At 43.5% G+C, this 22,852-nt stretch overlaps 1 protein-coding gene across 2 annotated transcripts in view; it reads right to left on the reverse strand.

The window, feature by feature from the left end:
* LOC121599444 (neuroligin-4, X-linked-like) overlaps window positions 1–22,852 on the reverse strand; it is a 143,783-nt gene that overhangs the window by 29,556 nt on the left and 91,375 nt on the right. For both annotated transcript variants that reach the window (XM_041927249.1, XM_041927248.1), the window contains 4 exons: window positions 17,720–17,872; window positions 8,163–8,357; window positions 7,650–8,023; window positions 7,402–7,547 (listed from right to left, as the gene is read on the reverse strand). In XM_041927249.1, coding sequence (XP_041783183.1) covers window positions 7,402–7,547; window positions 7,650–8,023; window positions 8,163–8,357; window positions 17,720–17,872 — 868 coding nt within the window. The remainder of the gene's footprint in view (window positions 1–7,401; window positions 7,548–7,649; window positions 8,024–8,162; window positions 8,358–17,719; window positions 17,873–22,852) is intronic.

Below are 22,852 nucleotides of genomic sequence, written 5' to 3' on the forward strand. Positions count from 1 at the left end.
GCAAAACAAGAACAAAAAAAAAACAAATCCAATCAAAATCGCAAACGCCAAACGCCAGGAGAAATGGGAGTAATAAAACACTGGAGCAAAATCAGTCCATCCATCAGCCGTGGATAGAAACGGGGGAAGAAAATATAAACAACAATCATCTTTCAACAACAATTCAAACGCTGCCCTGCGCCCCGCGGGGAAGAACGAGCCGGGCAAGGAGAAGCTGCAATTTGTGGCTGCAAGAACAACAGCTTGGAAGCTCAAAACCGAAAATTAGCCACCACCATCCGGTGTGGTGGGGCAAATACTTGTCACGTCATCCTTTGCCATGACTATCACGGCTGCCTGGAGAATGGGAGTGCAATGAGCGAAAGGGCGTCCCCCAATCGTGTGTTGTTAAGCAGTTGATTTCCTTCATTTTCCAATCGCTTTTCCGTGGCAATTACGATTGCAAAGGCACACCAATGCTGTGGAATCGGATTTTATTTCCTCCAAACGTTCTTGCATCGTAGTAAGCACAGTCCGTTGATATTTGACATAAAATGACAGATATGTTCTCGTTCCTCCTCGCACTGCTCTTGTGTATCACGGGCAGACAAAACAAGCCACAAATGACAGGATGGTGACAGTGAAAATGAGCGGAAACTCTCACTCTCGGGGCTCCGTCGAGGGCGAACCTCATTTGGGGGAAAAAAGGTAAAACGGAAAAAGGAAGATAAATACAAAAAAGCAAAAAAACCCGGAGAAAACGGAAAGAAAAGCGATAATCCCGCGGGTCGTGACTGGCAGCATTTGCGGGGGAAAAAATAAACGATTGCAAGCTGTCGCGCTAAAAGGGCGAGGTTTTGTTTCTACCCGGGCCTCCGTCCCCCCCCCCCCCCCAAACCGCAAAGTGGATATTATTTCTGGACTGTATTTCACCGTAAGCGTCCGTCCCAGCGCTCCATTCCCCCTGCCGAATGCGGCTGTTCAAGCGGAGCGCTTTGTTGGTCCGTGGGAAATTCTGCGCGTGCAGTCCCGTTGCGCGTCGTTGATTGTCTGCTCTTGCACTGGCACCAGGATGTATTTTTTCCTAGAATTTGTTTTTGCTTCACTCTCCCTTTATGGAAACAATGTATTGATTCGGAAAGCTGGGCGAGATGTTGAGGGAGTGTAAAAGAAAAAAAACCTTCGCTTTTTGTTCGATTCCCGGGCATCCCGGGCAACGTTTAACAGACAACCTTGCGGATGACGGTTGACACATGCATTGTGCCCCGGTATCGATAGGAAAAGATACTCCCAGACAGCTTTATATCTCTTCGAATTTTAAGAGCACCCCCGTGAGAAGGGAAAAACACACCCTCGACGAGACGGGCTGAAACCACACAAAAAAATTGATCGATTTTCAGCTCTTCCAGAAGCTTGAGAATTTGAGGACTGAGTTGCTTTTCCAGCGGGAAATATGTCGTTTGTCGCCGTCGACAGGGATGTCGTGATTATGTCAAGTTGTCCATTAATTCGATTGACGCCGCAAAGGCAGTGTCGATTTTTTCCCGGGAAATTGAGGATGTCTTAAACATTTCCTATGAAATATAAGCTGTGCGCTCATGCAAAACTGATACCGGTCGAACAACGAATCGAACCAGCAGATCGAAATTCACACGTACATATACGCATATAGAAGTCAATTTTGCGCTAGAGCTCTTGCGTGACAAACGCAGTGCCGAATGTACATTAGCTCACCCATCGCACACTGGCCGAGCACAAAAGGTGAACCCAATTCTTAAAGGTGGTTTTATACATTTTTTATGAGCTCCCTGGTCCCGAGATCGCAGCAAGGCGTGGCGCAAGGCGGTATGCGCCTAACACAGCGGCTCGCAACCGGAGCACCACTTTCCGGGTGGTTCGGTTTCATTGGCAATTTATGCGCATCGGAAAAATGGTTCCGTTCAGGTTCGGCGCACCGAGCATCCCTTTCGGGGTTGGGAAATTGGGCCGGCCATTTTCATGACGAAGGACAAGAACTCATTTCACGCCCTCACGACCAGACCAGAGATTCGGGAGCACGGGGGCACGGGCCACTCTTGATCTCGGTGAATCGATCTGAACCCCTCCCCATCCACCGGAAGTTAACCCAAAGCGCCCGGCGAACGAAATGACCACATCTCGTCCTAGGATCCGCTTCCCTACCCCTTACTCACAGGTCGAGACGGTCGAGTGCTAGTAATAATTTTTAGCACAAGCCGCTGATTGATGAGTTTGTGTTTACTGTTCGTTCGGGGCGGTTGTTTTTTTTTTTTTGTACCCCCGATACACTCCCATCCAAGCAGAAAAAGTTTTATCCCAATCATTATTGATAAAGTGTTTGGCTCCTTTATGCTGTTCTCGGTCGGTCGCTGCCTACGTACAGTTCAATTTTGACTCAACCTCCCCGGATGAAACCGTAAGGGGTCATGCGGTGGGAAAAATGGGTATTAATATTTATTGCCGCTATACGCGCCAGCAGCAGCAGCAGCAGAAGGGGGTTGGTAGTGCGCTGCTTAATTCGCTCCTTGTACGTGTGTGGCGTGTGATCGGCGTGTGACAAATGAGCCGGAATTATTCACATCACGCACAAAACTGGCCACTCATGGCGGATTAGCAGCTTTGGGTGCTGTTGGTTCGTGGATGGTGGATGGTGGATGGTGATCGTTTTGTATTACTCATGCGCATCATTTAGCCAACGGGTCCGCGTGACCCCGGCCGGAGCGAAGGTAATTTGTTATTTTAATTGCAAAGTTCGATTGTGCCGTTTTGGCTTTTGTGACGGATTGGCTGTTCGGTGCAGGAGATATGTTTTTTTTATATGCAACTTTATTTTTGTGTTGGGTTATCGTAGTTATGAAAACTGTCGTATATTTTAATCAATAATATTTCAATATTTTGTTTGTTTTTTGTTTTCTTCTCTTTTTTTCTTCTTCTCTTTTTCTCTTCTTCTCTTTTTCTCTTTTTCTCTTTTTCTCTTCTTCTCTTCTTCTCTTCTTCTCTTTTTCTCTTTTTCTCTTTTTCTCTTCTTCTCTTCTTCTCTTCTTCTCTTCTTCTCTTCTTCTCTTCTTCTCTTCTTCTCTTCTTCTCTTCTTCTCTTCTTCTCTTCTTCTCTTCTTCTCTTCTTCTCTTCTTCTCTTCTTCTCTTCTTCTCTTCTTCTCTTCTTCTCTTCTTCTCTTCTTCTCTTCTTCTCTTATTCTCTTCTTCTCTTCTTTTCTTCCTCTCTTCTTCTCTTCTTCTCTTCTTGATTTCATTACTCTTTTAACCTTTTACTCTTATGATTTATGTTTTCATTCCTTTTCCTTGTTATTCTACTATCTACTCATTGACGTTTTCAACAACACTTTATCGGATTTTGCTAACATTATCCAAAATTGGCAATTTTTCTAATTGAAATGACTATTCTGCTTAAACACGTAGATGCATTTGACATGCTATCAATAGTTCATACGAAAGCCCTTTGTCACTATTTACTGATAACAGTTGCAGCGAGATTTATAATGTTCGTTGAAATTAATACAAGATTGTTACAAAGAACCTCTTTCCGAACTACTTATCAGTCGTTACACGGTATTCGATGTTCATTGTTGTCTTACCATGTGTTTGTTCATTTCACTGTGTTTAAAAACCAGATAATGAGCATGCTTTCTATTTAATTCATCGCACAGAATGCGTTGAACAAATTTCGTAGAAAATCGTGTATTAACCAATCGAAACCTTACCACCAGCCACATTTAAATAATCAGTGAAGCCGCATAAATACCAAACACCGGTCCCAACGCCAATAAACAGCTATCCCACAATGCGTTGCGCTTTGTCTTCGTGTATGCTCATCAGTTTTATTTTCCCAGAAACCCGTTCCCCTTATCGCATCATCACCAAGCACTCTCAGGCCCTTTAACACGTAACAATGGTGCGTAAAATACTAGTCTAGCAAATTGATATTTGCGTAACGGCATTCCTCCCGCCGGTTCCGACCGCCGTTGATACGATTTCTAATTCGCCGCGATCGATTAATGACTCTCGCCGCTGCATCGGAACGCATTTGGCACTCACTCACTCGTTTATTATCATTATCATCACCAGCGCTTTCCCAGTGCAAGCGGAAAAGGGACCGGAAAGGGACGTAAATTATCGAGTAGCAAATTATTAATACTCTTACTATATCAACACGACAATGGACCTTCAAATGAAGTGGCTGGATGGGGGGAAGGGGGGGGGGTTTGGGAAGGCCGGGTATTTTGCTCCATAAACATCAACGGATGCAGATGATTTAGTGCACGGTGGCATTATGAAAGCCGCGGGTGAATCTGCGAACCCCCCCCCCCCACCCCCCGATCACACTGCTCCTACCCATCGATCATCCAATCAGCCGTACACGAGCGCTTCAATCCGGGCAATGCCAACGGTTAGCAAACGAGCTACATAACTAATCCTATTTTACGGTATTAAATGGCTTCACATTTTCATCCGCATTGCAACAGTTGGTGGAAATGCAACCCTGGTTTGCTACCGCCTTTTGCAACCTCCCCTGTAGACCTGTAAGCAAATAATCAAATCGAAGTACCTTCCCCCATCCGAATGCTTCCACAGTTTCGGGCTTGGGACGTGCGGGACATTTCGTTTCGCATAACTACACGTGTTTTGTGGACACATCTCGTTCAATCCAGCTACACCGCACTGGCTTTGCCTGGTTACGGGCGTAATGATTCCCCCCCCCCTCCGTTGTAGTTACCTATTTCCTGCCTTTGCTAGTGGAGATGCATTCCAAGGCTGTTGGAGCGTACCTTGGGGAAGTGTTTCATTTGGCAGCCCACTACGGATGATTACACAAAACTGGTCCATCCAGACTGGGTTACCAGCTGTCCGTTCGTTGAGTGGAAATGTTTGAAATAATATTATTACCATCACCGGTTATCCCAACCGCCCCTGGGAGTTAGGCAATTGGGGCAAACTAAAAATACAACTTGTATAAACGCTGGCAACGGAAATGGGCAGGGAAATGGAAGGCAAATCTTCGCACAAATGCCGTTGTGAGAGCTCAATTTTATCAAACCATGACTACCGACAATCATGCCACTTAACACAAAGCTACATGCTGCTGCTGCTGCTGCTGCTGCTGATGCGAAAATTACCAAACAGTCCCACTGTGCACAGTGGAATTTACCTCGGCACGCTCGCATACACACCCCGTTCTTTACCGCAGTGCCCGAGCACAAACGTGAAAACCAGCCCGATCGGATTGCTGGTTGCTTGGGAGGTTTAATCTCATGTTGGGAATTAAAATTTCACAAAATCCAATTTAGAATCAAAAGTCTCGCTTTACTATTTCCGTGACGCGCCGGATTTAGTCGCAAAAGGGAAAGGAGAAGAAGAGAAACTGGTGAAAAGGATTTCTCTCTATCTCTCTCACTCTCTCTCACTCTCTCTCTCTCGCTCTCTCTCCCTCTGGTTTCTCTCACACGCTTACATGTACTCGTACGCAATAGGAAAGCTCATAGTGGAAGCTATTTGCACTGCGTCCCAGTGGAAGCGTCCTGCTCACCCACATACGGGTGCCGATTGAATTCCATCCGAGGGGTTTTTTTTTTCTTGCGTTACCTTCCTTCGAAAAGATTCTACACAGCAGCAGCAAATATGGGCTACCACAAACACACACACACACACACACACCCAACTGTCGGAACCTGGGAACCAATTTTCATTTTCCATTCCCGTTCCAATTTCACATCCGTTCCGTTTCGTTTGCGATTGTTTCGCAAACGCATCACGTCCGTAACCGTTCGGGAGGGGGAGTGTACGGCGAGTGCTGAAACTTTTATCAAAATCGCGCACACTCTGAAGGACGTGCTCTTTGGTCAATTGCATTATCGGGAAGGGAGCGGGTAAGAAGGCTTTCGCTAAATTATTCCCCGAGCTTTTCCTTGCCTGTCTGTAAATGAGCGTATTGTTGGTGGCTGTAGGTCGGCTAGGACACACAAATGCAGACAAAAAAGAGTAGCCCAAAAAACCTTTAAAATATACATGGCCTCATTAACTCCTAAGCTAAATTGTTCTTAAACATTTCAACATCGAGTCACCTTTACATACCGATAAGGATACTTTTTGGATATGCTAGTACAATTATCCAGTGCGGTATCTAAACGAACTCATGAAAGACTTAATATAGACTTTTTATTGATTTTAGGAACTTCTAAAGTCGGATTCGATCCGAATCCTTAAACTTCGAAATCGGCTCCTGAAATCAATTTTCCCCAGAATTATCTTGAGCCGTTTGTAACCACCTGGAGTAGTCCGGAGTTGGAATCATCCGGCGTCATCTAGTGCTGTCCGGAGTAATCTGGTATCGTCTGGAGTTGTCCGAAGTCATACGAAGTCGTCCGGAGTTGGCCAGAGTCGTCCGGAGTTGAAGTCAGTCAGAGTTAGTGTCATCCGGAGTGAGGCGGAGACGGCCGTTGCAATATTTTGAGGTCTGGCGTTTCATCTCAAACTCCGTCTCAGGTCGACTCCAGACAACTCCGGGCGGATTTTGTGATTAAGATTATTAGGAAATGCGAATCGGACTAACAACAGTCTGGGATGTGCTCCCAAGAACACACCACTATTTCTACATAAGAAGTGCTAGTTCTGAAGTAGTTAAACTAGAATCATTAATTTTCTAATTTCAGCTTCATATTATCCATTATTAACAGGCTACGGTACGATTTTATAAAGAAATGTTGACTGCTCAACCTTCCGTGGGCCTCATACATGGATTGATTGAAAAATCAATCTGTGTTTTGAAGTCTAAAGATCTAAAAGGCTCCCTTGATATTCTATGAAGTGTATAAAGGCGTTATTTCAGCCAGCTAATGTCAAACTCCATTAGAAAAAAACCTCATAAGAGTCGCAATACTTCCCATACACGGATATCGCATTGTAACTTATAGATATAACTTTTGAATGGCGATTTGTTCCTAAGCAATTATGTTATCCACATAAATATATAATGCTAGGCAATTGAAAGCAATACGAAAGCTGCTTACGATAAGCGTGTACCTTGATCCGGTCTCTTGAGTTGTCGCTTATCCAGGTTCCACTGTATTCCATTGAACATACATCAATAACATATCAAGCATTAATCAACCTTTACCTCAACCTCTCGCTAAGCCCCTGGAGGATGCGAAATCAATTGCTTTCCCATAACCTCCTGGCACACATATGGGAACTTTGAATCACAGTCGTCATTTCTCAAGAGTCTCGTCCCAAAATTTCAATCACCACAAGGCTGTACGCATGGTAGGATAATTCCATCTTGGTGCCGCCGTTCCGCGGGTCTAGCATTCCCCACATCCTCCGTCCCATTTCCAAACCATTTAGTCCTGCCCTGGTCGTGGAATCCCCTTTGGCGCCGTTGGCTTCCTTACCTGATATTGATTGGGTGCTGGATCGGTTTGTCCCAGTCGGTGTACTCGTTCCGGACGGCGGAGAATATCTCGTTCAGGTGAAACGTGAACGCGTTGCGAATGTACGTCCGCAGCAGCCTGTTTCGCTGGTCTTCCTCGAGCCCGTACTGTGTGTCGTGGTGGAAACCAGACAGAGAGAGAGAGAGAGAAATCATTGTCAAATGTTCCACGTTCGCTTTCCCCCCTCCCAGCCCGCGTGCCATGCTCACCTGAATGTCAGACGCGCTAAAGTCGCTGTAGCTTTCGGTCGTGGTCATGCCCAGCATTAGCTCGCTCGTAATGAAGCCCTCACCGGAGTGTTCCATCGCGAACTCCGGATCCATCGAGTCCTCCAGCGGCAGGAACGGGCCCCAGGAGGGCATAAAGCGCACGCTGGTGAGCCGCACGCCCATGAGCGCCTCGATTGGCTTGTCCCGCAGGCATTCGGTAATGTCGTCGGTGGTGGGCTTGCGACCGTTCCGGCCCGGCACGAGATGGCATGCCATCTGCTGCGACACCTCCAGCCGTACCGCGTCCGGGTCCGGGATGAGTGCCCACGGGCTGAGTGCCGAGCCGCTCAGCAGGATCGCCCGCTGTACCAGTCCTAAGCGCACCAGGGAAAGGGGAAGAACGGTAGATAAGCGAATTTTTTCGAATCAAATGAAGGACAACCGGAAGCAAAACAAAAAACAAAAAAAGAAGAAACAAACGGAAAAAGCTAAAAACGTAGCCAATGCCCTTACCCTTGCCCGCCTTGGAGATAAGGGCAAGATTCGCGAGCGCGGCCCCCGTATCGTGGCCGACGATGGTGATGCGCTTCGGGTCGCCACCGAACGACGCTATGTTATCTCGAACCCACTGCAGAGCGAGAATGATGTCCATTAATCCTAGATTACCGCCGGAACCGGGTGACAGTGAGGCACGAGTTTTTAGAAAACCTGCAATGAAACAAGAGCGAGATCAAACCGTCCCAAAACGAGCGGGCGATCGGGTTAGAAGCGGTTAGTGGCTAGTGGAGAACAAAGGGGGAGGGCTTTCGGAAGTGAACAAGGCATAAGATAAACTTCTTAGAAAATCACAACATTTATCTTGTGTCGCAACAGCATTACGAATCCTTTGCCGCTGTCACGCTTAATGAGATTAGGTTTCTTTTGAAAGATATTTTAACGCCACCGGGTACTGTTTTGCTTGCCTGCAAAGGCTGAATGCCTGCAGCAGTGAAGTGAATTGATGCGGTCAAAAAAGTTACATTAAGCGGGGGTTTTGATTTGAATGTTTGGTTACGAAAAAAGAATTTCCTTTTTTTAAGGATAATTAATGAGATGTTTCTGTTTTCTTTTGGTCTTCAAAATGGTTCACTTTATGTTTGCTGCATTTGCAATGTGTTCAGCTGTTATCGCATGATTCGTGATTTAATTAACCCGTTTTATTGCCTTCCCCTTGACTTATTAATTTTTTTTAACTATTTTAACGTTAATTTTCTGTTTTTTTTTTTTACAGAAAAAACAAGTATACAGTATTTCCCCGAACTACGCGACGCTCGAGATATTTCAAATCAGTACCATTTTCGCCAACAATTTTCTCACGAAAAATAAATTGCTATTTTTCTTAAAGTTTTAAATCGCTTAAAAGACATAATTTTTTATCAAGAATGGCATCAAATAAGTAATTAAGTACATAGAAGGAGTAAATTCAATCAATAATCGTTATTTTTTTACTTTTTTTCTCTCAAAAACGTGGATTTCAACTTGCGCAAAAATCAGAGTTACGCGAATGTCTCCGGAACGCATTATTCGCAGTTGTTAACATTCTTTCAAAAATTCAATTTAATAAATTAATATTTTGCTTAAAACACAAGTATTTGAAATATTTCATTAATAAATTTCATTCCTTCAATATTAATGAAAACGCTTCAAAGAATGTATACCATAAACGTAATGTTCTGTAACAGTGCTTGCAGTTCGGTAGGTTTGTGACACATTTCCAAGACTTGTTCCTCCCGCTTCCTAACCTTATGCTACAAAAGATACAGATGCTTCAACAATGAAGCTGATGTTTTATCGAATAAAACACCCAGCCCAGCCTGTCAGCCTAATTTAACCGACATTTGCCACTCTCATTCAACCGACGCGAGCTTCCCGGAAGAAGCAAAAAAAATCAAACGCGGGTGACGGTCAACGAGCCGATGAACCTTAGAACCGTTCCCGACCCTGTGCATATTTGACCGCTGGCCAAACGATGCCCCACAAAAACAGTCCTTCTGAGAAATCGTTTACTCAACAAATAAAAAAAAAACCACCACCCGATAAAGCAAAAAATACAAGTAATTCATTCAATTATTCAAGCACAAAGCACCAGAGGCAACACTATTCTTTCTGTCGCTCCTTCAACCTCCAACCCCAACCATCTGCGGGAGTCCTTTCCTCGGTTTTGGTCCAGCATCATTTTGCCGTTCCGATTGCGGCGGCGACCGTTTCTCGTTTGCACGTACGTGTTCGTGTTTGCAGAAAAAGGAGTTCAATGGAACGCATCAAAAACCAAACGATTGAACAAATAAACCATTTCCTGCGATATTTATCTACTGATTACCTTTTGACCGTCTGGGCGGTCTGCTTCTGCCACCGAAGTCACTAGATCCAATCTATTTCTTCAACACCCCAAAGGTCTCACCCTCAGCATCTCGGGGGCGGCAAAAAAAGGGAGCACAAAGGCTCGCTGGACTCATAAAATTGATAAATGGTAATCTTCTAGGTAAACGTATGCTCTCCCTATGGAATGGGGGGGAACAAAAGGTGAAGATGCTCGATTGAACCCAACCCACCCACCCTGGAAAACCATCACCCGCTCCCGATGATCCGCAGTGATCCCCCGGACCATTCAAATCGATCGATTGGTTCCGATTCCGCCGGCGCTTTGTTGCTCATTGTCCTCCCGATGGACCATTATATTGGCCTGCGGAATAAGAAACAATCGCTTTTCTTATCGCATGTGTGATGCAAAGGGTGGGAGGTGAGGAATGAAACAACACAAAAAACTACACCCCAAACGCGTAAATCTAACTTCAATAGAAATAGAACCGGTACTGCACGGTACGGAATGGATGGACCATTTCTGCTACGAAGGATCTTGCCAGCGAGCGAGGCAGCAAGAGCAGTTTATTTATTGACTCGTTCGGGATCGATTCAAACGAATGGTCTGGCGCGTTAGTTTTTCCAATCCATGGTTTTTGCTTTTTTTGCTTCCTTTTTTTGCTTCATTTCATATACACTTGTCTGGACTGTCCCACTAACAGCGAGCATGATTTATGGAAAATTCATAGTAAAAAGTAAACAAACCTCCAGCAATTCCATTTCGCGCACGGGCTTTGACAGCGAAGCGCGCGAACACTTTCTCTGCGCTCCCTTCGTCCCCTTTTGCGAACAGAACTACCAACACAACTAGTCCCACGTACACACACACACACACACACACACACACACACACCACACACACACACACACACACACACACACACACACACACACACACACACACACACACACACACACACACACACACACACACACACACACACACACACACACACACACACACACACACACACCGAGGCAGAGAGAGGTAAGTATTGCTTCCTTCCCGCGAGCGCAAGCCAAGCAGGCAACACACATCATTGAAGCGAAACGATCGGCTGGAGCGTATAAATTAGATTATTGAACCGCATAAATCAAACGACACATTCGATAGTTTCAGCAGACTTTCTCCCGAGCCCTGGGCCCCGGGTAAGTCATAAAGCTTCTCTCTTTCATCCAAACCCCTCCTTTGCTGCACCCTTGTGGCAGACGCGCAAGCCAGACGTGCGTTATTTTTCTTTGCGCAAGCTGCACCGTTACATCTGTACACGATCGTGGTGCAACTTCTGTGACTGTGCATGTGATTTTTTTCTTTTTCCTTCTCTTTCTGGGTGCCAGATTTTTGCCACAAATTCTGCTTCAGCCTAGAAATCATTGCATATGACATCAGGTGGAAAAATGCATCCGCTGCGTTTGTGCGGAACCGGGGCCACGTGAATGCACCGTCATTTGCATTTGTAAAACCTGGTGCCCAGCGTGATGCTAGCGAAAGCGTTGCCAGGGTGTTTTTTTTTTTTTTGTTCGCTTCGAATGATGTTTTACACCCATCCACCCTTCAATTTGGCACACCTATTGCGCGCGCGTTGGTGAAATCGCGGAACTTAACGGTCGGTGGCAGGAGACGGGAAATTCAATCGCTCTCGAAGGTGGCCATGATTTACAAGGCACATTGTGCAATGCGATTTTATATTGCCATTGGGCGATGCTGTATGTGTGTTTGTGTGTTTGCTTTCCTTGTATGGGGAAAAAAAACCCCATCGTTCGTCAGTACACGAAGAGTAAATCTGTGCTCACCCTTTCACTCTCACTCATTCGCCCAGCATGTACTGTGTGATTCATTTTGCACGCTAAACCACCCCGGCTTGTCGCTTTTGCAAATAAAATTCTATTCCACTGGAATTGCAGTTTTGTTTTTGCTTTTTTTTTGTTTTGCACTGCGAACAGTTTGTTTCATGTCTGTGTTCATTATTAAAAATGTACACAGAGCGTCAGAAATAAATTGCTGGAATCTACCCAGCATACCGTATGGCGTCCAATTTGTACGTTTTTCGTATCATGCAAACAGTCATGCGAGAGGGTTTTGATGTTTATTATTGGTTTATTGGTTGGTTCTAGAATTTTCCGCATTTTTGTTATTGGTTGTACACAATTGGCATGCTTGTTGATTTTACATTTGCTTGTACAGCTATGGACACAGCTAGTTTACATGAATACTATAAAAATGTGTCAATATTAATTATTTTTATTTTCAAATAAGATCAAACTTCTAACGAAGAAATTGATTAATTTAATTAAATAGTATTATAATCAAATATTTACTACAAATTATTTTTCTGGCCAGCTTTTCTAGACTGAAATACTGAGGCTAGATTTGCATGTGTTGACATGATTTAAGCCGTCAACTGTCAGACTTTATGTAAAAGAGCTGTCTAGTATCATAAAGTATCGTATTGTACCTCGTTTGATTAATCTAAGAATTTTCATACATTTAAATGAGTTTACTACAAAACATACAAACATTTGCAAATTGAATTCAAATTAAAAATTCGACTACGTTAAATAGTGATTCCAAGTATTGTCCTGTGGATCAATGCACAACAACAACAAAAAGTCCCAGTCAAATAAGCGATAAGTCATTTATTTTCTATAGCTTTTTTTTCTCCTAATCGATCCCAATGATGTTGGGCACACTGATTTGAGCCTAAATTTACGTCCTGTCAGCTGTGAAATTTATTGGAAAAAGCTTTCTTCGCATGCAGCGCAAAAAAAATCTTCAAACTTTCGCCGAAATTTCGCCGTCAATCAACGTGACGAAGGTAGCCGCAAAGCTGTTTGATGTGCAAGCACTGAAACTCGATAAGGTGCAAAGGTAACAATAAAGCCAACAACTTTCGTTTTGTACGCGTGACAAATTTCGTTCTTTTTTGCACATGAAAAGGGGAGCTTTTTCAAGCTTAATCGTTACGCGTGGCACATCAAAAACCAACAAATTCTGCAATAATCAGTAAGCATAATTGACTTAAAACGATTAGTTTAAGATGGGCAGCATGAGCTGAAACGCTACTTTTTATCTATTTTTTCCCCATACAATCCAACACACACATGGCAACACACAACTCTGCTAACATTGTCGTACAATTTTGCACGCAAATGCTCACACATTTCAAACCGATTATTCCCTTATCTCTTCCGTGCCGCTGGTCGGACGGGGGCCCGCTGTAACTGGATCACCATTGAAAATCGATTCCAATTTACGAACAATATTCGATGCAAAATTCGATGCTCTCCATTAACTTTAATACACCCGCTTTTGTAGGTAGTGTAGAAGGAACCCCGAAGGTGGTGCCATTTTTACAATACGCCCATGATACGACCAGCGGAATTGTGCTTGCTGCGTCCGCCTTGTGCGATATGATATGGCGCACGCAAATGGCTCGGGAGAGGGAATCGTTACACGATCGTTCGTCTTCCCATTCGTGTCGAAAGGTGTCGGAACACCTGTGGTTAAATTACACGTCAATTCAAATGCAGCCTTCTCCTTCGACCTTGTTTGCTGTAAGGTGTGATGAAGAGGACTTTTTCTTTCTGTCTCCTCTACCGCCTTTTCCCCAATCTCCCATTGTGGCACAGCTCGTGCGTGTATGATGGCTTTTTATTGTGCCAAAGCCCGCATGCTGCCGCAGCTCGTTTCCCACAGTTCCCCATAATCCGCACAACAGTGCGCAACGAGATGAAGATTTTCACTGCAGGAGGTGCTACGCTTTACAGTGCCACACGTACTCGATGCTCCAAAATTTGTGGGGCACTTCGGGTATCACCTTTACCCACCGTGGCAGGCAGTGTGCAACCGCAAACCAGAGCCGCTGCCGAGTCCTGGTGCCCAAAGTGTTTAGGAAGAAAAATAGGTGTTTAGGTGAGAGCATTACAGCCCAGTTGCCCACTGGGGCACGCGTGTTGAATTCGAAATTTGGGAAAGCCAACGGGAAGCGGTAGGCTCTATGCTGTACAATGTGTGTCTGGGTGTGGATGGCCCTGTGAGCTATAAATATTTGTGTCTCACTTCTCCTTCGGCCGAAGAAACTCATATCAAGCGAATGCGACGGCACACAGCTGGAGATAGACAGGTCGTACGTTATCTCGTAGAGGGATTGTAGAAATTGGAACCATTCGAAGGATGCTGGTTCGTTTAAAAGGTGACCCAATAAAGGGAGGGGAGCTCAAGCATCGATATGAGAAAAAAAGCCCTACTAACTGTAATGGAATGTGAGATGTTGTGTAAAAATCCTCCATCCGCTTCAGTAAGTCGCTCAACTTCAGCTCTCCCTTCATCGCAACATCTTCGAATATGAATAGCGTCGCTTGGTTCCCGCAGCGATGGGAATGGTTGTTGCCCGACTATCGATGGCAAAGTTACTCAGAATTGTGGCTATGAATAGAAATGGTGCAAACGCACGGTGGCGTTGAATTACCCTGATTTCTAAACTGGCGAGGCACAGCGTTACAGTGACCTACAGGAAGCCGTGCGATGCACATAGGGGAATCCTTTTGAAGGGGAAAAGGTTAAGCTACAATCTCAGTGTTGCAGTGCAGCGGATTCTGAGGATGATTATGATTGCGTCTGATGTTTTCGTGGAATCAATTGTTGTTCATAATTAGTTACATATAATAATACAATGTTGTGCTATTCGATTTTAATCTTGCAGCATCATCAATTTTATTCCAATCTTCAAAAGCTTTGGTTGTTGTTAAATGTAAAACGGTGCAAACAAGCTTTTTTCTCTCGGTATACTGTCATAGCCTTATACGTTTGATGGTACTTAAACACAATTTTCTTTCAAAGAAATCTCTCTTAATCCTCTTTACAGGCAAGACATTATGACAGTGGCCTCTTTTACAATTTAAGCTTATAAAGCTATATGAGAATGAAATTTCAGTCTGTCTGTTGGACAATATTTATGATGTTATGATGTATTTATTTGCCAATTATATACTGTCAAATTGAATTATTGTACAAAGAAAGAGGTATTTTAAAATTTTGGCGTTTATTTACATATATTTCAGGCTGAAGTAATGTAGGCTAAAAATCTTACTTTGGCGCGTGATTTAGTACAAAATTCCATACTAAAAGCTAGCTAGAATCTAGTTGTGAATGTTTTCTTTTGATTTTATATCGTTTATGACGAACTCAGCATAACTATTTCAACGGTTTCTTATGCGAATTCCATGCGAATTCAATTCAAAGTAAAATTAATTGAAAGCATGAGTCTCTCTTCTCTTATTTTTAATTTTACATTCTGTTGTAGTACTTTTTACAATAACAAATTAAAAAAAGCAATGGAATTTTCGAGTGTTTCGTTGTTAGTCAGCATAGTGCAACGAACTCACGCGTTCGTTCTACGCTCCAAAGCGCCCAAATTACCCAACGACGCGTTGCGCATAGTTTATCATCGTAAACAATTTCCAAGCAGAATCTAAACAGAAATTGCACTTTCGAGTGGTTTGTGGGGCTGCATGTGTGCATGCCCAGCATGAGAATTCCCCGCGCTACTTTAAAGCAACAACCGCCAAAAAAACGCGGTCCGGCGACCACCGTTCTAGACGACCGATACGACCGATAACGACGACATCGATTGCACGTGTGCGTTTGGCTGGTCCGTTTGTAGCAAACCGTTTCCCCCCACCGACTTTTGCAATAAATATTATTCCATAACGAAATGAATCCCAGCCATTGCGAAGCATTTGCTGGCAGCTGTGGAACCGATTTTCCCATGGTCGTGAACCAAAACCGTGCCGCGTCTGTGTGTGTGTGTTCACAACCAATTCCATTCATGCTGCTCGCTGTTACATGGTTTTCTGGCGGATGCTGCAGCCGGTCCAACACGCAGCTGGAGAGCGATGGAATCGTTTTTCAGCATTTATATTTATCGTTCGCTTGGTGTCGCCGTAGCACCGGTCGGTGGGCATCTACGGTACGATCTAACATCATCTGTGAAGCAAACGCCCGGAGTTGGGTTGTTGTTCTGATTGCTCCGCTATACCTGCTCTACAAATAAACCATCCCGATTGAGGTTGTATTTTTTGGCACACAGGCTACCCCATCCGATCCGCAGCCAGCCGGGATGATCGTAAGCAGTTCAACATTAGTTGACATCGTTCTCTTGAGCCAATGACGAAGGCATTGGATGGATTTCGGAGATAATCGGTGTGGAATTGCACCGCTTTATGAAAGCACTCTCCTCCGGCAAACGCGCTCTCAATGTCACCTTCAATCATACGCAAAATTTAATGGCTAGCAGTTCGTGCTGTGACAGGAATTTTCCAGGGATTTTGTTCTGTTAAACTTTCCCCTCCAACCAAACCGTGCGTCGCATTTAAGGGTTTGATCCTTTCAGCAGCGCTTTACTGCTTGTTTTATTATTGCTTTCGTATAAGCACTAAAACCAGTGATAGAGTTAGCCGATAATCAGCCTGTGCTGTATGTAGTGTGCAGCAGCGAGAATGCTGCTAACACAGCTACTATCCCCTTTGAATGTACTCGTGTCATAAAAAAATACGGTAGGAGGAAAATTTAATAACACCATAAAACGGGAACACCATAAAACTTGCCCCACCGAGGTGACCGAGACGGCACAGTGCATACAAACAGGCGCGCGCGCGCGCGTGGTTGGAGAATAAAGTTTTCTGCTAGTGCTGCCGGTGCTACATTTTCAATCTTTTGATAAGTAATGATTTATGCTATAATTGTGCAAAATAAAGAAAAAATACCATCACACGCGTGCAGATAGTAACGACAGCAACAGTGGGAGTGGGTTAAAATATGTTATTTTACGCTACATAGTGCTCGTGGCAGTGGATCGCGAGCGTGAAGCATGGGGTAATAAAAATATGTGCCCAAAACCAAAAAATCCGTTCCCTTTCTTCCTGAAAACCCCAAAAACCACTAACCCACGCTGACAGATGTCTTGCGCCGATGGTTGGGGCGCGGTGGTACGCGTTTTAGACAGTGCGCGTTGAGTCAGCAAAAGAACGAATCAAACCACGGCTCACACTGGATCGCTTCGAGCGCAGTGAATAATATAAATTTTCATTATCCCGAATCCACTGGACACACACTCGCGTTCGAAGAGTGCCACCACTCGCCAAACACTTCGTTTGAAAGTGTGGCAGTAGAGCTTTGAGCGCACTGGGACAGAAAGCCAGCCGCTAGCCAACGCTTCGTAGATTTACGGTTAGCCCGGCAACGACCAGTTCGGGCTCGGGCTCAGTTTTTTGCTCGAATGCTCCTTCGAAAGCCTTCGCCCAAATTAATGAACGATGACGTTGATGATGACTTGTTGCAATGGGCAAGCAAAAGCACATCCTACTTAAACCCAAACGCATTGGACACACACTGCACGCGTGCCATACAAGCGTTTCGAAGTCAAAGCGGCAAGGAAAGTGCACCAATGTCAAGCTGCATGCGAGCTTTTGCTGCAGTACGCCTTCCCCGAAGTGCGTATCAAACGAAGGGTTAAATAGTTTTGTGAATAGCGGGTTAGCAGACGTTTCTTAGACTGCCATCCAGCGCTGCAACCCCGATAGTGGCAATCACCGATAGGGGGCAAATGCGATAGCTTTACATTACCCTGTCAGCTTGCCAGGGAGGAGAACCGGCACGAAAGATAACTTACCGAGTATTCCTAAACGAAAATTGACTGTAACAACTATGACGTGACCGTAGCTTGCCAGTACCGAGCCGTCGTACGGATTGCCGGAACCCCAGTCGTACGCTTCGCCGTGAATGTAGAAGAAAATTGAGTACGGTGCCTCCAGTCCGCGGCTTCCTGTTACGTCCAGAGGAGGGAGAAAAGAGAGGGAAGAAAATTATTAGTGCCATGTGTAGTTGTCGTGTGTGTGTGTGTGTGGATGTGTATGCCATCCGTACGTTTGCATAGAGCGGGAAACATCAAAACAGGAAGGGTAAATTCATCAACACTGCTCCGAGAATGGGTTAGATTGTTTCCAGGAAAGTGGTCGCCGTTCGAGTGTGTTACTGTTAGCGTAAGCCGTACAACAGTTGCAATTGAAACAGATCCGGTTTAGGAAGACTAGGCTTACTAGATATCTCAGATCGTTATAATGGTGTAAATAGGTTGGCATGGCATGTCAAAGGATTCATGTGTGTAAATAAAAACAATACTCCATTTGAGTTGTTGGCACGATTGCACCGAAATGAGTGGGAGCTAAGTATTGAAGTGTTAAAATTTTCTATCAACAACTTTTGAATGTGAATCATTTCAGAATTATTAAATTGCTCAAAATTAAACTTATTGAATAACAGCTTCTTTAAGCGCTCTGTTATTCTTTCATTATTCGCATGCAATTTAACGTCTCTGTGTGAAATTAAACTGGATATCATATGGAATAAGACTTCGATATGTTGACGTATTTCAGGAGTTAAGATAGACAAAATGAGGTATAATGACTCTCAATTTGGATGCCATTATACTTGGATAGAAGAGATTGACAAATATAGAGAAACGGTTAAATGAGGTAAATTTTACATGACAAACAGTTCTTCCCAAACCCAAATTCTTAAATCGTTCTTCACAGATCAATCTATTGTAATTTATTCACTTTGATTCTAAAATTAATATGTGAACTATCCTATGAAACTACAAGTGTATGCCTCTACATATATCAATCCATCCACCATCCAGATGATGGTTCAACTTCATTAATATCATTGCGGGTGGCTTGTTGAGCAATCAAATTAGAACTCAGAACTTGTAAAACCTATTTAAAGAACGTTTATAGAGGTTCAAAAGCTTGCTTACAGGCTCCAGAAGAAAAGTAACATAAAAAAAATCTAATAATCTGAAACCCCTCTGAACGATGTAATGAAAATCAATCTGCTTCTTTCATTGCTCGTAACATCCCGCAAACTCATTTTGAACTTACTCTTTTTAAGGCAAACAATGAACCACCTTTATCGGTACCTTTTTAAATATTTGACGTACCTTCACGATCAAACAGCAATGAGTTTTCCAGCACAGTGCAATAATATAAGCAACTCATCTAAAGGTCAGCAAAGGGGTAGGCAAAGGCAAATCCCCGGAGCAATTTTGTTTTACATTTTTCATATAAAATGCCCTTAACGTCCTCACAAAACGAGCATCAATCAAAATTAAAAGAGGATCTAAATAAGAGGCATATGGAAAACATAAATAACTTCTGTATGTTTGCATTTAAAATCCTCCTAAATATTGTTTTCAAAATCTCTCATTTGATTTTTGCAGTTATCTTTCATCTTTCATCGCTTATTAGAAACACATTATTCTCTTATCAAAATTTGTTTTCCGTCGGCTAGCAGCAATCAAACGATCATTCGTAAAAGAAAACCCATTTAAATTAAAACCCACACACAAACCTGTGCATTGCAAACGAGCGTTTGATGAGCCTTAGTAGAAGCAAAACCTCATGTTGTTGTTTCTTCACATCAAGGTAAACCGAGTACACATTCATACGCAAAAAAGACGCATTCAACAGAAGAAAGCAGTACCAGGGCAGGCTTGAAGCAAAAGCTAATCTTCATTAAATGAAGCTTGCTATTCAATTGCTCCCGTTTTTCGGTGACATCAGTAAACGCTACCCAACCCAAAGCTGTGAGAGCTTGCTTTGAACTTTGAACTTTGAACCACCGGCTAAATCCGGCTGGCATACAACGCATCACTTTTTTCGGAGAAAAACTGCCTCCGGCTTGCAGCAAATCATAACGTGAACTCCATATCAAATATGAAATCATCCCGTGCGCCCACACTCGAGAATGGGGCTGCGGGGCTAGGGGCTAGGATTTTAGCTAAAAATAATGAGTGAACATAAAAGTGAACAAGCGAGCGCTTCCCGGCGTTTTGTTTGTCCGGATGTTGCGGATGCTCGTTTACGTAGGATGTTGTGGTTTGCTGGCTTACTGGCAGAGCGAACAGAAGGGGAAAGACGGGGCTAAAACTCATCCACACTTGCCCAAACCAGCTCGTTCCGAACGATGGTGGTACAGGGATTATTACAACCACAAATCCGATACGGAAACAAGACCGAGAGAGAACCATTTAAGACGTGTGCCCGGTCGTCCCGGACCCGGAAACGAAGGATCTGCTTTTAATTGCAAGCACTGGATGCTCTCCATCATGGATGGCGACAGTGGCGACCCGGACAGTTGTTCTACCCTTTGTCTAGCGAAAGTCCGAAAAATCGATCGATCGAGAACGTCACCCCGACGAGTTTCTGAAGAAACTTAATTAAAAATAAATAAATGGTAGCACAGATTGACGCAGCCCGCTGTTACACGTTTAATTAAGATTTCAATTAATCCGCTCTCTTCCTTTCACTTTCGGTGCTAAACGTTCGATGGATGTCCGCTGGCGTCGAGGGCGCACCGTTTAGAAGAGAAGAATCTACGAGACTTGACTACAGTACTTCTTTTAGAAAATGGAGCGAAAGAGAGAGCGAGCTATAAAAAGAATGCCAACTTGTGTCTTTTAAATTGCAGTGCTTCAAAAGCTCTCAACCTCTCTCTCTCACTGATCACGTCTCAATGCGAACTAAAAGCATCTCATCTTTCCGTAGAACCACAGGCGTTCAGTTTACGAGGATCATCATTTTCGTTGGAATCGCCTTTTAAATGAACCACCAACGCTGGTGGCCGGGCCAAGGCGAATTAGAAGTAGACGGAGCACACGCATCAGCTCAATTATGGCTGCAAACGCGTGACACACGCACACACACATTCTGGCCCGCTCTTAGGAGTCTTATTGCAAACATTAAATAATCGTTGATTTGGTGTCGTTTCTTTCCCACGTTTTCTCTAAAAGTCAGTTTCGCGAAAAAAACATCCTCCCAACGAATGATTTCTTGGAAAGTTCAGACTGTGCTTTATAGCTTTCTTTTTCGGTTCGTTACAGCAAATCCACCACCTTCCCTTTCCCTTTCGTAGCGTCTTCGTAGCGGCATCGAAGCAGTGAGGATTTCCCTTGTTAAAGGGAACTCGATCTCGAATGATAGAAAACCGTAAATGTTAAAGTTGAAATTCAATTATCATTTATCATTTGCTACAAGTATCCCACTTGCATCCCACTGCGCTGCCACTACGAGGAGGACATTGGGGACACACACGCACACACAGAACGCACACCGTTCGAGCGGAAGCGCACTTGAACAACATCCTACGCTTGACGACAAGAAATACGGTTCGTTCTTACGGCATACGAACGGCACACCCCGGAGAACAGCATCCTTGCTGAGAGAAAGAGAGAGAACAAGAACGCCCGTGAACGTCTGGACGGTATGGGAGCCACACAAAAAAACATAAGAAAATTTTGCACATAATGTAGATAAATTGTCGTCCAGGGCAGCGTCCTCACCATCGGAAGAACGATTGCAAATACGAAATTCGAAACAAATAAAAACGCAAAGCACCGAGTTCTATTCAAATTAATGAGAAAAAGATTTGTGTCAATGTTCTGCCCGGAAAAGGAAAAGGGGGCGTTGGATGTTTTGAGTGTGTGTGTTCGAGGTGTTCCTAACGACACTGCTGCTGCAAGGGCAACAGATGCTGCTTGCGGCTGAACGGCAGTCCACCGTTTTTTAGTTATTCTTGAACATGTTTATTCACCTTTTCGGAAAGCGAATGCTTTGCAGCGAATCGTGTAAACAATTGATGGCGGGAAAGTGAAGTGAGACATGAGATGTTCAGGAGACACCGGCCGATGCTTTAATAGCTGAATCACACCTTGAAGTGAATGATCGCGAAAATGCGATGCAGGAAATATTAATATATAAGCAAAGTTTACGTGACAATGCTTAAAGATTCAAGCATTTGGGATGTAATCAATATTAAAACGTTACTTTAACAATTCGATCAATGATGATACAATTCTCAGAAATATCTTTCTACCTTTCCCATGTTGTCTTTTACTTTTTAGTACATTTAAAGCAAAATATCCTTCAACCAGTGAATTTTTAGTGAAGCGTTTTAACGTTTTTATGCTGGTTTATGTTTTGGTGGATAAATTCAAGCAGTTAATTTGTTTATGGTAAATTCATATTTGCCGGAGATGTAAAGAAATTCGTGTGAAACATGTTTTCAAAACAAAATACTCAAAACATTGGTGCTAACTTATGCTTACGTAGAGCAGCTTTAGCAGAATTAATTGCTGTATGAACTAAAATCAAACGAAGCGTTTTAACGTTTTTATGCTGGTTTATGTTTTGGTGGATAAATTCAAGCAGTTAATTTGTTTATGGTAAATTCATATTTGCCGGAGATGTAAAGAAATTCGTGTGAAACATGTTTTCAAAACAAAATACTCAAAACATTGGTGCTAACTTATGCTTACGTAGAGCAGCTTTAGCAGAATTAATTGCTGTATGAACTAAAATCAAACGAAGCGTTTTAACGTTTTATGCTGGTTTATGTTTTGGTGGATAAATTCAAGCAGTTAATTGTTTATGGTAAATTCATATTTGCCGGAGATGTAAAGAAATTCGTGTGAAACATGTTTTCAAAACAAAATACTCAAAACATTGGTGCTAACGTATGCTTACGTAGAGCAGCTTTAGCAGAATTAATTGCTGTATGAACTAAAATCAAACGATTTTTTTCCCTTGAAATTCAAAAATGTTCCATTCAAACAGTTTTAAGTAAATCTCAGTTGTCAAAGTTTCATTGTAATTTGCATTGTGTTCTTGCATCCATCGCTCATTCCTGTGGGTCGAAAACTCTATCCCAAAACCTAGATAAACCATGGCAAGAAAAGTTTTGCATT

Source organism: Anopheles merus, chromosome 3L (genome assembly GCF_017562075.2).
Source record: "Anopheles merus strain MAF chromosome 3L, AmerM5.1, whole genome shotgun sequence".
Classification (NCBI taxonomy): domain Eukaryota; kingdom Metazoa; phylum Arthropoda; class Insecta; order Diptera; family Culicidae; genus Anopheles; species Anopheles merus.